Here is a 13,352-nt window from a genome sequence, read left to right on the forward strand (position 1 = left end):
TCTTCCTTCCAAAATTTTGCCTTTTAATGTATTCAAGTTGATCTGTATTTTCCTTTTTGTCTTTCAGTTTTGTAGCTTTTAGGGAAGACTTTACGGCAAGACTATAAATACATTCTGTTAGTATTTCTTTGACTATTTTGCAACAACTACATATGTTTATATATATATAATGAAATATTATATAAAATATATATTATTACATTTAATATAATTGTTATATAAATTATGTATTACTTCATGACTCTCATTTTACTTAATTGATCAGAATTTGGTTTCCTACCGATTCCAGCTCTGTGTCTATCTGCGGTTTTAGTTTGACTGATTTTGTCTCATTGTTGACTGTGTATAATTGTTGTCATGATCTATGGGGCTTAGATCAGATGTAATCTTCTTCATGCAAATCTTTCATTATACCATAATAGTTTTCCTTCTAAAATACATAAAATATACTATTTTCTGCTTAATGATGTTCAATGGTTCCCAACTGAATCATTATACTAACAAACATTTATACAGCACTTGGGGCTTCCCTGGTGGCTCAGCAGCAAGGAATCCACCTGTCAATGCTGGAGGTGCAGGATCAGTTCCTGGTTCAGGAAGAGCCCCTGGAGAAGGCAATGGCAACCCACTCCAGTATTCTTGCCTGGAGAAACCCATGGACAGAGGCGCCTTGTAGGCTACATTCCTTGGAGTTACAAAGAACTGGACATGACTTAGTGACTAAACAACAATATAGCATTCACTATGTGCCAGGCACTGTTTTAAGGGTTTTACATATACTAACTCATTTAATTCCAAACAAAACAAAGCTATGAGGTAGGTAGAATTATTATTTCATCCCCTTTTTACAGATGAAGAAATCAAGGCACACTGAGCTTAAGTAACTTAGAAGAACTGGATATTTAACTGTGATTTCTGGCCTGATATTAGTTTGGAATTAGATTTTTAACCTCTACATGACATTGTTTTTCTAACTGAGGTTCCCAAGTGAATACAGAACTAAGTCAAAATTTCTAGGATATTTTCTCACTATCTACTTGATTTGATCATGCTTCTCTTTCCACCCCATCTTTTGCTGTCTATGACTCACCACACTAGGCAAATTTTCTTATTTAACTTGCTGTGTGTGTTTATGACTTTGTTCCTTACTCAGTCTTTTCTCTCAGTCAGGAATATCCTAAATGTTCTTCATCTTGCTTTTTTTCTTTTCACTCATTCATTTATACAGGGACTTCCCTGGTGGCTCAGTGTTAAAGAGTCTGCCTGCAATGCAGGAGACCGTCTGCAATGCAGGAGACACAGGTTTGATCTCTGGGTTGGGAAGATATCCTGGAGAAGGAAATGGCAACCCACTCCAGTATTCTGGCCTGGGAAATTCCATGAACAGAGAAGTCAGGTAGGCTATACAGTCCATGGGGTCACAAGAGTCAGACACAACTTAGTGACTAAACCATCACCACTCATGTATATACTCTGCCAGCGGCCAGTCTTCAGTGCTAGGTTATAACATGTGTGTTCAGTCACTCACTCGTGTCTGACTCTTTGCGACCCTACGGACTGTAGCCCACCAGGCTCCTCTGTCCGTGGAATTTTCCAGGCAAGAATACTGGAGTGGGTTGCCATTTCCTCCTCCAGGGGATCCTCCCGACCCAGGGATCTAACATGCATCTCCTCCATTGAGGGTGGATTCTTTACTGCTTCCCAGTAATTAGGCAAAAGCCTATTGCAAAGACCTTTCTATTAATGAAGAGTGGTTATAGTTCAAGGTTAAGACATCACCTCCTCCAGAATCCTGTATTCTCTCTCTGGTCCCAAACTTCATTTTGGGGTTCCTATAGCATTTGAAAGTCTTTATTACAGCATGTTTCACAGTATGCCTTCTTCAGGGTTAGTTGTGGATGTGTCTGTCATCTGCTTCTTGCAGGGAATATGTGGTTCATTTACGCATTTATGACATATTAAAGAAATGGCAAAATGCAAAAGTAGGAAGTCAAGAGATACCTGGAGCAACAGGCAAATTTGGCCTTGGAGTACAAAATGAAGCAGGGCAAAGACTAACAGAGTTTTGCCAAGAGAATGCTCTGGTCATAGCAAACACCCTCTTCCAAAAACACAAGAGAAGACTACACATGGACATCACTAAATGGTTAATACTATAATCAGATTGATTATATTCTTTTCAGCCAAAGATGGAGAAGTTCTATACACAGCAAAAATAAGACTGGGATCTGAATTTTAAGGAGTTCAGATCATGAACTCCTTATTGCCAAATTCAGACTTAAAATGAAGAAAGTAGGGAAAACCACTAGACTATTCAGGTATGACCTGAATCAAATTCCTTACAATTATACAGTGGTAGTAACAAATAGATTCAAGGGATTAGATCTGATAGATCTAATCAGGTACTTCAGTTCTAGGATGCCTGAAGAACTGAGGACAGAGGTTTGTGACACTGTAAAGGAGGCAGCAATCAAAACCATCTCCAAGAAAAAGAAAGGTAAAAAGGCAAAATGGCTGTCTGAGGAGGCTTTACAAACAGCTGAGAAAAGAAGAGAATCAAAAGGCAAAGGGGACAAGGAAAGATATACCCACTTGAATGCAGATTTCCAGAGAATAGCAAGGAGAGATAAGAAAGCCTTCCTCAGTGATCAATCCAAAGAAATAGAGGAAAACAATAGGACGGAAAAGACTAGAGATCTCTTCAAGAAAATTAGAGATACCAAGGGAACATTTTATGCAAAGATGGGCTCGATAAAGGACAGAAATGGTATGGACCTAACAGAAGCAGAATATATTAAGAAGAGGTGGCATGAGTATACAGAAGAACTATACAAAAAAGATCTTCATGACCCAGATAACCATGATGGTGTGATCACTTACCTAGAGTCAGGCATTCTGGAATGTTAAGTCAAGTGGGCCTTAAGAAGCATCACTACGATCAAAGTTAGTGGAGTTGATAGAATTCCAGTTGAGCTATTTCAAATCCTAAAAGATGAGGCTGTGAAAGTGCTGCACTCAATATGACAGCAACTCTGGAAAACTCAGCAGTGGCCACAGGACTGGAAAAGGTCAGTTTTCATTTCAATCCCAAAAAAGGGCACTGTCAAAGAATGTTCAAAGTACCACACAATTGCACTCATCTCACACACTAGCAAAGTAATGCTCAAAATTCTCCAAGCCAGGTTTCAGCAGTACGTGAACCATGAACTTCCAGATGTTCAAACTGGATTTAGAAAAGGCAGAGGAACGAGAGATCAAATTGCCAACATCCGCTGGACCATAGAAAAAGCAAAAGAATTCCAGAAAAACATCTACTTCTGCTTTATTGATTATACCAAAGTCTTTGACTGTGTAGATCTCGACAAACTGTGGAAAATTCTGAAAGAGATGGGAATATCAGACCACCTGACCCGCCTCCTGAGAAATCTGTATGCAGGCCAAGAAACAACAGATGAAACTAGACATGGAACAATGGACTGGTTCCAAATTGGGAAAGGAGTTCATCAAGGCTGTAATAGTCACACCACTCATTTAACTTCTGTGTAGAGTACATCATGTGAAATGCTGGGCTGGATGAAGCACAAGCTAGAGTCAAGATTTCCTGGAGAAATATCAATAACCTGGGATATGCAGATGACACCACCCTTATGGCAAAAAGTGAAGAAGAACTAAAAAGCCTCTTGATGAAAGTGAAAGATGAGAGTGAAAAAGCTGGCTTAAAATGCAAAATTCAAAAAACTAAGATCATGGCATCTGGTCCCATCACTTACTTCATGGCAAATAGATGGGTAAACAATGGAAATGGTGACAGACTTTATTTTCTTGGGCTCTAAAATCACTATAGATAGTGACTGCAGCCATGAAATTAAAAGACACTTGCTCCTTGGAAGAAAATCTATGTCCCACTTAGACAGCATATTAAAAAGCAGAGACGTTACTTTGCCAACAAAGGTACATCTAGTCGAAGCTATGATTTTTCCAGTGCTCCTGTATGGGTGTGAGATTTGGACTATAAAGAAAACAGTGTCGAAGAATTGATGCTTTTGAACTGTGGTGTTGGAGAAGACTCTTGAGAGTCCCTGGGACTGCAGGGAGATCAAACCAGTCAATCCTGAAGGAAATCAGTCCTGATTATTCATTGCAAGGACTGATACTGAAGTTGATGCTCCACCTGATGCGAAGAGCTGACTCATTAGAAGAGACCCTTATGCTGGGTAAGATTGAAGGCAGGAGAAGGGGATGACAGAGGATGAGATGGTAGGATGGCATCACCGACTCGATGAACATGAGTTTGAACAAGCTCTGGGAGTTGGTGATGGACAGGGAGGCCTGGTGTGCTGCAGCCCACGGCATCGCAAAGAGTAGGACATGACTGAGCGACAGAACTGAACTGAAAGAAATGGCTGTATTTCACTGAAGGAAAGCGTGAAATTAAGAATGGTCTGAATATTAGATAGTGAGGTAGGAAAGGTAGATCTTCATGCTTTTTAAAACTATCTTACATATTTCGGACAGTCCAAATGATTAACAACCACATTAGGAATAGAAAGAATGTTAACTTTATTTATTCTTTATCTAACAGTAACTTTAAATGATAAAGACTCTTGAATGGGCAAAAAGATCCCTGCAGCCTGCAGACACTTAATTTCCTTAATTATAAGGAAACAGCAATTTCCATTATTTATAAGGAAGCTATTTACATTATTTAGCTGTCAGACAGTTGCAAAGCTCTATTCTTTCACTACAGTAAAAAGAATAAAGCGAAGTGACAAGGAAATAGGAAAGGTATCCTAATAGCTGCTTCTCATTATCAGAAAGATAACATCTCAAAAATATTTTAAAAAATGATTTGAATATAATTTAAACTGAAGAAAATGGAAATATCCATCTTACCACAGTGGCGATTCAGAGTATAGCACCAATTTAAATATGCAGATGAGCTTTCAAAAACTACTGAAAGTTATGCATTGTTAGCTTGAGTGTGTGTGCAAGGAGGAAAATGACAAAGATACAATGTTTCATAATTCAAGTATTTGAATTTAATTAGTCACATTTTCTTTTACCAGTGACTGATATGTGTCTGAGCTATGAAAGATGTTTCTGAGAGCAGTCAGATCAAGGGGGAATAAATCTACTTTATGTGTTTTATTTTTATTTTCTTTCCTCTTCTCTGACCACTTTAAGTTACATTTATCCTGCAGCTTCACTTTCATCAATATAAAAGACAGTACTCAGTGGCAAATTATACCAGCTTTTAATCTAAAGTGGACATGTCTGTTATGTAAGAATGAGATGAGAAGAGAAAGAACTTACCAAGCTGACTTTTTAAAAAGGTTTAGTAATACTTTTTGTAAATGCTCCAAAGATGAATTATTTCTTTAGGCCTAAATTCTTTAAAGTCTTAGCATTTTTACTGCTCACTTAGAGACAAGATAAAAATCTTAATCAAAGAATATTTCTACATTCTTATTGGAGAATTGAATTCCTTGTAGTCTGGTGTCAGAGGAGATTGCTGTTTGCCAGGAAGGTTCTTGGGCCACAATTACTTGCCTTGAAATGCAAAATCATCATCATTTGCCTTCAAAGAATATTAGGGTACAGTACACATGACGTACTAGGCCAACCTTGCAAATTAGCACAGGTCCAGAGAGTCTGCAAGAAATTAGGTCAGCCCTGAAAGAAATCAGTCTGTGGTCCAATAAGCTTCTTAATCTTAAGTGGGAAATTGGGCTCACAGAGTGTAAGGGTTACTATCTTTACAGGACGAGTAACAGTTTTCAATGTTAAAGACCCCCTTTTCCTAAGCCATCAAATATTTCTGATCCTTCTCTTAGACAATTTTTGGCACTGTATAACATTTATAAACAAAGCAAGTTCTGTAGTAGTTGGAAACTCATACTTTAAATTTATAAATAAACTTACTATTGCCCATAATGCAGGGAAAGAATTTCTCTTGCCCCCAAATAGGTCCCTTGAGGCCATCGCTTCCCCATCAGAAGCAAAGTCTCCTAAAATCCCCATTTAAAATGCAAAATTCTTTGAGAGTTACCACTTCAAGCATTAGTACACATTAATGTCCACAGGTTAAGGCTGAGTTAAATGCTCATGAATTTAAAATATAGTGATAATCAAGATAAGGCTGAAATACAAATGAATAAACAGAGTAGTCATAACTACTAGACACTAACATCATTCTCAGTTACAGACCTCAAAGTCCAATAAGAGGGACCAGAGTGGATTAGTTGCATGCAATTGATTCTTAAACTATTTTCACTTCTGTTGCTAACCTTAGTTTGAGTGCATGGTGGTGGGGAAGGTTATTTTGAGCACAGCCTTTGGAGTTTGAAGGCAGGTCCCTGACCCTCCAACGGTTTACTCTGACCTTGGTCAAATAGCTAAACCTCCCTAAACTTTGGTTTCTTAAACTGTGAAATGGAGATATAGTAATACCCCAAATTGCAAAGTTATAATGATGATTAAATGGGATAAATGAAATTACTTGTTTCAAATGCTTAGAATAACTCCTGGCATATATTAATGAGCATCATTATTAAGTGGTCGAAATGGAAAAAGTATAGTTTGGATATGTGATCCTAAGTTTCTGGCTTTCTTATTCACTCTGTCTCCAGAATCCTCTCAGTTACCACATCTAGCGGTGAGCAAGAGAGCAAAAAACACCTCAGGAGTAACATTGCTTTCTGGACAAGGTTTTTCTTTTTTTGCCCTCCAGGGGCCGCTGTATTTCCCCGAAAGCTCGCGGGATGGCTGGTTACCACGAGACCGTCGCCAGGCAACCGCGTGTACACACACCCCGGGACGGGCCCGGGTCTCGTCAACATGGCGGCGCAAGGCACCTCCTCGGTCTCTTCACCAAACGTGTCTCCCACTTCAGTGTCGCCGCCGACTCTGCCCCCGCCCTCTACTGGGATTTCGAAGTCGCCCCTGGAGTCGAAGGCGAGCTCTCTGAGCCCACAGTCTCTCTCGGCCGGCCACGAGGACTTGTTGCCCCTCGCAGTATTTTATGGGCCGCTGGACGCAAAAAACCCACTCCTGGCCTCCTGTGAGAAGGAGATTCAGGAGTTGCTAGACTTCATGAAAAGAAAAAAGGCTTTAGCTACAACGGAGGAACAGAAATATGAGTTCCACCGGCTTTGGTAAGCAGAGGCAGGGCCCTGGGGCGGGTGCTGTCCGGAGAAGACAACTCCCAGGGCCAGAGGAGGAGATGGTGTGAGGAGGCAGGCGGTGGTCCTTGGAGCTTGTCGGTGTTGCGGATGCAGAACCTGGCCAAAGGGCCCGGAGATATACACAAAGTTTAAGAAGTGAAGACTCGTCGCTATTACAATCCTTATTGCCTAGTAAATGTGTCTTGACTTCCTGCTAGGGTCAGAATAAAAGTCAAGAAAGAAATATTTCATATTTCACCAGTTCACATGATTCAGCATTTGTTCTGAGTGTCATCTAATTGCCAATGTATGCCACTGAACTTTTGGCTCACTCACAGTTTTCACAACTTTTCATGTTGTGGGTACAGTTTTGTATATGGAGGGAAAGGAATAACTTTGAGGTCACTTGGGTTCATGAAAAACTTAATTCTTGATGCCATGAAGTATGTCATTCTGTGAACATTTGTACTTTATTCCTTTTTCAACTGCTGCTATTAATAGCATCACAGTAACTTGTTCTTGATTTTGTGACTCATTTTGCACGTTTGCCTTTTTTGGATTCCATCACCATGTTATTATCTCGAACTGCAGACTACCTGTTTTTAAGGCTCTTTCCTGTTTGTGTTAACCATCTTTCTTTCCCAGTCAAAACACATTGCAAATGGAACAGTTAGAAATGTAGGCAAGCGGCGAAGAATGCTAGAATAGTCAATAGTTTCATCTTATATTTTTCATCTATGTGTTTAATATGAAGAAATAGTTTTAACTTATATTTATTATTCATTCATGGATTTAATTGCATATTTATTGAGCACTTCCTAAATATCAGGTTCCATTCCAGGAACTAGGAAAACATCAAGTTAAAAAAATATACAAATTCATATCCCCATGGAGTATGTATTTTTGTGTCTACAAACAGCCACTGAAGAAATATGTGAGGAAATTATTTTATAAGGAGGTAAGTGCTAGAAAATTAGAGAAAATTAGAGAAGGGAGGAAGATAATGGTATCAGGGGGGTGTTATAATTTAAAATGGGATGGCAGGGAACATGGTCAGGGAAAGTTAGGAAAAGTGACCTTTGAGAAAGATAGGAGGGAGGTTTGGTAGCAAATGATAAGATTTCTGTACAAAGAGTTGGCCACACTGGGAGAATGGCAAGTGTGAAGGTCCCGGGGTGCGATTGTGACTGTGGGATGAACATGTTTGGGCAGGAGTGAGGGAGATGAAGAGTTAGTGTTTAGATATATTAAGGTTGAGATGTAATTCACCATCCAGGTAGAGTTATTTGTAGGTAGTTGGATATGTGGAGTCTGGGGGTCAGAGGAGAAATACATTTGGGATTCATCAGCGTATGGATGACATTTAAACTTTGACATTTGATGGAATAGCTAAGGGAGTGAGTGTAGATGGAGAAGAAGAGAGTCTAAGGACTCAACTTTGGAACCCTCCAACACTGACGAGTGGGGTAGATGGGAAGAAACTGGTAGAGACTAATAAGGAGTGGCCAAAGAGGTAGAGGAAATCCAGTGGTGTATTGGAAGCCAAGTAGAGAAAGTGCTTTAAGAAGGAAGGAATGACCAGTCAATTGTGGCAAATCCTGCTGATGGGCCAAGTAAAATGAGAACCAAGAATTGACTAAGGAAAGTACATTACATGGCTAAGATACATGTGCGCACATGTGGGCTAAGTTGGTTCAGTTGTGTCTGACTTTTTGCAACCCCATGGATTGTAGCTGGCCAGGCTGCTCTGTCCGTGGGATTCTTTAGGCAAGAATACTGAAGTGGGTTGCCATGCCCTCTTCAGGGATCTTCCCCACCCAGGGATGGAACCTGCATCTCTTACATTTCCTGCATTGGCAGGTAGGTTCTTTATCACTAGCGCCACCTGCGAAGCTCAAGCTACATATATTTGTATTTTAAATGTTTCCGTTTTTGTGCCTTAGATTATAGTTTATCTTTCCATCTCCACTGCCAACATTCCAGTTCAAACCATTACCATCCCAAATTTTCTCTGCAGCCGCTTGAGTCTCAAATATATCCTTCACATAGCAATCAGGGTGACCTTTATAAACAAATCACCCACTCCCTTATCTAAAGATTTCTGTTTCCCATTGCTTTTAGAATAAAATTACGACTTTCTCTGGTGTCTTCCAGGGTCTGAAGCTCTGGTCTTGCCTGCCTCTTTCATCTTAGCTCATCCCTCACTTCTCTCCCAGGACTTTCCGGGAAATCAGACCTGTGTTTATCATCCCAGGGGCTTTATATTTGCTGCCTCCTTTGTTGGAAATGTTCTTTCCTCAATTTTTCAAGTATCTGGCTCCTTTTCTTCCAGGTCTTAGTTTGGTTGTTATCTCCTTAGAAGGTCTTTCATATCTAATGCAGGGTTCACCCATCAATTTATACTTTTATTAAATATTCATTTCTTTATGTATTGTCCATCTCTCCTGTTAGAATGTAAGCTTCCTGTTGAGTTTAGATGGTGATCCACTTTTTCATTGCTGTATCTCTAGCACCTAGCCTGAGGGTTGGGATATTGTGAACATTCAATGAATATTTGGCAATGAAATAATCTAAGAATTATCCTTTTTTTTTCTCAATAATTGTTGATCTGGGTCAGTTGGTAAGTACAGTATTGGCCCCATCTTTAAACAGAGACTCACAAACATTAAGGATTGACATGGACCTTAGCCAACTAACTTCTCACATGTTTAGGTATTTATTTACAGAATAATTTTTTATTGAGTGCTTACTATATGCCAGGGCCTGCACTGTAGTTGTTGCTGTTTAGTTTCTAAGGCACATCTGTCTCTTTTGGGCTCCAGAATCACTGCAGATGGTGACTGCAGCCATGAAATTAAAAGACGCTCACTCCTTGGAAGAAAAGTTATGACCAACCTAGATAGCATATTCAAAAGCAGAGACATTACTTTGCCGACTAAGGTCCGTCTAGTCAAGGCTATGGTTTTTCCAGTAGTCATGTATGGATGTGAGAGTTGGACTGTGAAGAAGGCTGAGCGCCGAAGAATTGATGCTTTTGAACTGTGGTGTTGGAGAAGACTCTTGAGAGTCCCTTGGACTGCAAGGAGATCCAACCAGTCCATTCTGAAGGAGATCAGCCCTGGGATTTCTTTGGAAAGAATAATGCTAAAGGTGAAACTCCAGTACTTTGGCCACCTCATGCAAAGAGTTGACTCATTGGAAAAGACTCTGGTGCTGGGAGGGATTGGGGGCAGGAGGAGAAGGGGATGACAGAGGATGAGATGGCTGGATGGCATCACTGACTCGATGGATGTGAATCTCAGTGAACCCCAGGAGTTGGTGATGGACAGGGAGGCCTGGAGTGCTGTGATTCTTGGGGTTGCAAAAGTTGGACACGACTGAGCGACTGAACTGAACTGAACTGAACTGAGACTGTAGCCTGCCAGGATCCTCTGTCCATGGGATTTTCTAGGCAAAAATACTAGAGTGAGTTATTTCCTTCTTCAGGGGATCTTCCCAACCCAAGGATGGAACCCCCATCTCCTGCTTGGCAGGCGAATTCTTTACCACTGAGCCACCACGGAAGCTCTAGGGCCTGCACCAATTATGGGTTATACAGTGATGAGCAAAATAGATATGGGAATCTGTGCTCATGGAGAGAGGGAGATAGGCTTTTAATGAGTCACTTTTAATAAGTGAAGGCTTTTAATAAGTCAACACACAAACAACAAGCACTGTGAAGGAAGAAGCTACTGAGAATTTACATGTGCCATGTATTGCCCTAAGTCCTGGGGATTCAGCAATGAACCAGACAAAAACCTCTTGCCCTCTTGGTGCTTATATTCTAGAGGGGGACATAAACAATAAACATATTAAATAAGTACATTTTGTGGTGTCCTAGAAAGTGATAAATGCTAGGGAGAAAACGAGAGGAAAAGTTATGGAGTGGGAGACAGGAGGTTGCAATCTTCAGTAAGGTGGTTAGAGTAGATAACAATTGAGCATAGGCTTAATGGGAACATAGTGGACACCTGCTTTCAAATGAATGGTGAGGGAGGTGACGTGAAGCTGAGATTAGAAGGCTGCCCGGCAGTCAACCAGCAGGGAAAAAGAGGATAAACAGAAGGAGCAATCATGTGGGAGGATCTTGGCAGGAAAGAGGTGGGGGCCTTTGGAGGAGCAGACAGAAGCCTATTTAGCACAGTATGGAGAGTGTGGGTGCAGTGGTATGAGATGAGATTAGAGGAGTAGATCGGGGTGTGCAAGGTTTTAGAGGCCATTTATAGAGTTTACATTTCCTCCAAAGGCAATGAGAAATCGTTGCTTAGTTTTTGGCAAAGAATTAACCATATATGATTTTGTTTTAAAATATGTTGTTGACAATACAAATGGAGTAATGATGGCAATGTGGAGACCAGTTAGGAGTACTGGAGGTAGGAGTTGCTTTTATAACATATTTGACAAGATGGTTATTTTTTAAAATAAAAAATTGCTTATTTTTAAACTGTAGAGTCTTATATAAGTATAAAATTTGTAATACCTAAAATACAGATTTTGATCATACCAGCAATGTTCTTAAATTTGGAGTGCGATGTATTTTAAAGGCATGCTTTTGTTGTAAGCACACAGAATTTTGATATTCTTTTTATATAGTTATGTTTTTCTGCTTTGCTGCTGCTGCTGCTGCTAAGTCGCTTCAGTCGTGTCCGACTCTGTGCGACCTCATAGACGGCAGCCCACCAGGCTCCTCTGTCCCTGGGATTCTCCAGGCAAGAACACTGGAGTGGGTTGCCATGTCCTTCTCCAGTGCATGAAAGTGAAAAGTGAAAGTGAAGTCGCTCAGTCATGTCCGACTCTTAGTGACCCCATGGACTGCAGCCCACCAGGCTCCTCCGCCCATGGGATTTTCCAGGCAAGAGTACTGGAGTGGGGTGCCATTGCCTTCTCCTTTCTGCTTTAGAAAATTCTAAATATCCAGCAACAGTTGTAATCAAATAGCAATCAAAAGTATATTAACCACATTTCTTAAATGATATGTGTTACATAGTATATGTTATATTTTTCCTATTTAATCATTATGTAAGCCATTTCCCAATAAGCAATTTTAACTTGAACTTACGGCTCACTTAAAAAAAAAGGGAAATTCTGTTATGAGTGATTTATGAAGTTGGTATTTTTCTTTTATGAATAACAGACCTACTCATCATTATCTCATCTGTAAGGTTTGGGAAGAAAGAACTCTTTCAACTACATAATTTAAGAATTCTTGGATTTACTATATTTATTATAATGCATTTCATGAAACAGAAATCAAAGTGAAAAAGGCAAAACAAACCCAAACACATTTACCTTTTTAAACTTCTGTGAGCTGTGTTTTCCGCACTCTTTATTTGGCATGATTACATGTATATATTTTACTACCCTTCAATATTATTAATGTGTCCATGAAGGCAGGAATACCCTGTATCCACCTCCTCTCTTGTCACTGAGCTATTATCCTTTAATTTTTTTTTTTTTTGAAAGTCGCTCAGTTGTGTGTGACTCTTTGAGACCCCATGGACTGTAGTCCTTGGAATTCTGCAGGTCGGAATACTGGAGTGGGTAGCCTTTCCCTTCTCCAGGGGATCTTCCCAACCCAGGGATCAAACCCAGGTCTCTCACATTGCAGGTGTATTCTTTACTAGCTGAGCCATAAGGGAAGCCCAAGAATACTGGATTGGGTATCCTAGCCCTTCTCCAGGGGATCTTCCCAACCCAGGAATTGAACCAGGGTCTCCTGCATTGCAGGCAGATTCTTTACCAACTGAGCCATCAGGGAAGCCCCGTCATTTAGGTAATTCATTGACTTTTATTTTTTTACATGTTTTTGTTGAGATTGTTCCATTAATACCCCGATGTGTACCTGATAAGTACTTGAGCCATCTTCAGTCCTTGAGTTTAGCTTCTTGCCTATATTAGTCAGCTTGGGCTACTAAGAATACTGGAGAGGGTTGCCATGCCCTCCTCCAGGGGGTGTTCCTGACCCAGGGATCAAACCCACATCTCCTGCATCTCCTGCATTGTAGGCAGATTCTTTACCAACTGGGAAGCCCAATTACTAACTTCAGTTCAGTTCAGTTGCTCAGTTGTGTCTGATTCTTTGCGACCCATGGACTGCAGCACCCCAGGCCTCCCTATCCATCACCAGCTCCCGGAACTTACTCAAACTCA

At 40.4% G+C, this 13,352-nt stretch overlaps 1 protein-coding gene across 1 annotated transcript in view; it reads left to right on the top strand.

Moving 5' to 3' along the window:
- Positions 1 to 6,837: 6,837 nt before the first annotated feature.
- The window catches only part of CFAP54 (cilia and flagella associated protein 54), a 324,333-nt gene continuing 317,818 nt past the window's right edge, over positions 6,838 to 13,352 (top strand). The window contains exon 1 of the mRNA XM_052640302.1: positions 6,838 to 7,154. Within this exon, the coding sequence (XP_052496262.1) occupies positions 6,838 to 7,154 (317 nt within the window). The remainder of the gene's footprint in view (positions 7,155 to 13,352) is intronic.

The sequence above is a fragment of the Budorcas taxicolor genome, chromosome 5 (assembly GCF_023091745.1).
Source record: "Budorcas taxicolor isolate Tak-1 chromosome 5, Takin1.1, whole genome shotgun sequence".
In the NCBI taxonomy this organism is placed as follows: Eukaryota; Metazoa; Chordata; class Mammalia; order Artiodactyla; family Bovidae; genus Budorcas; species Budorcas taxicolor.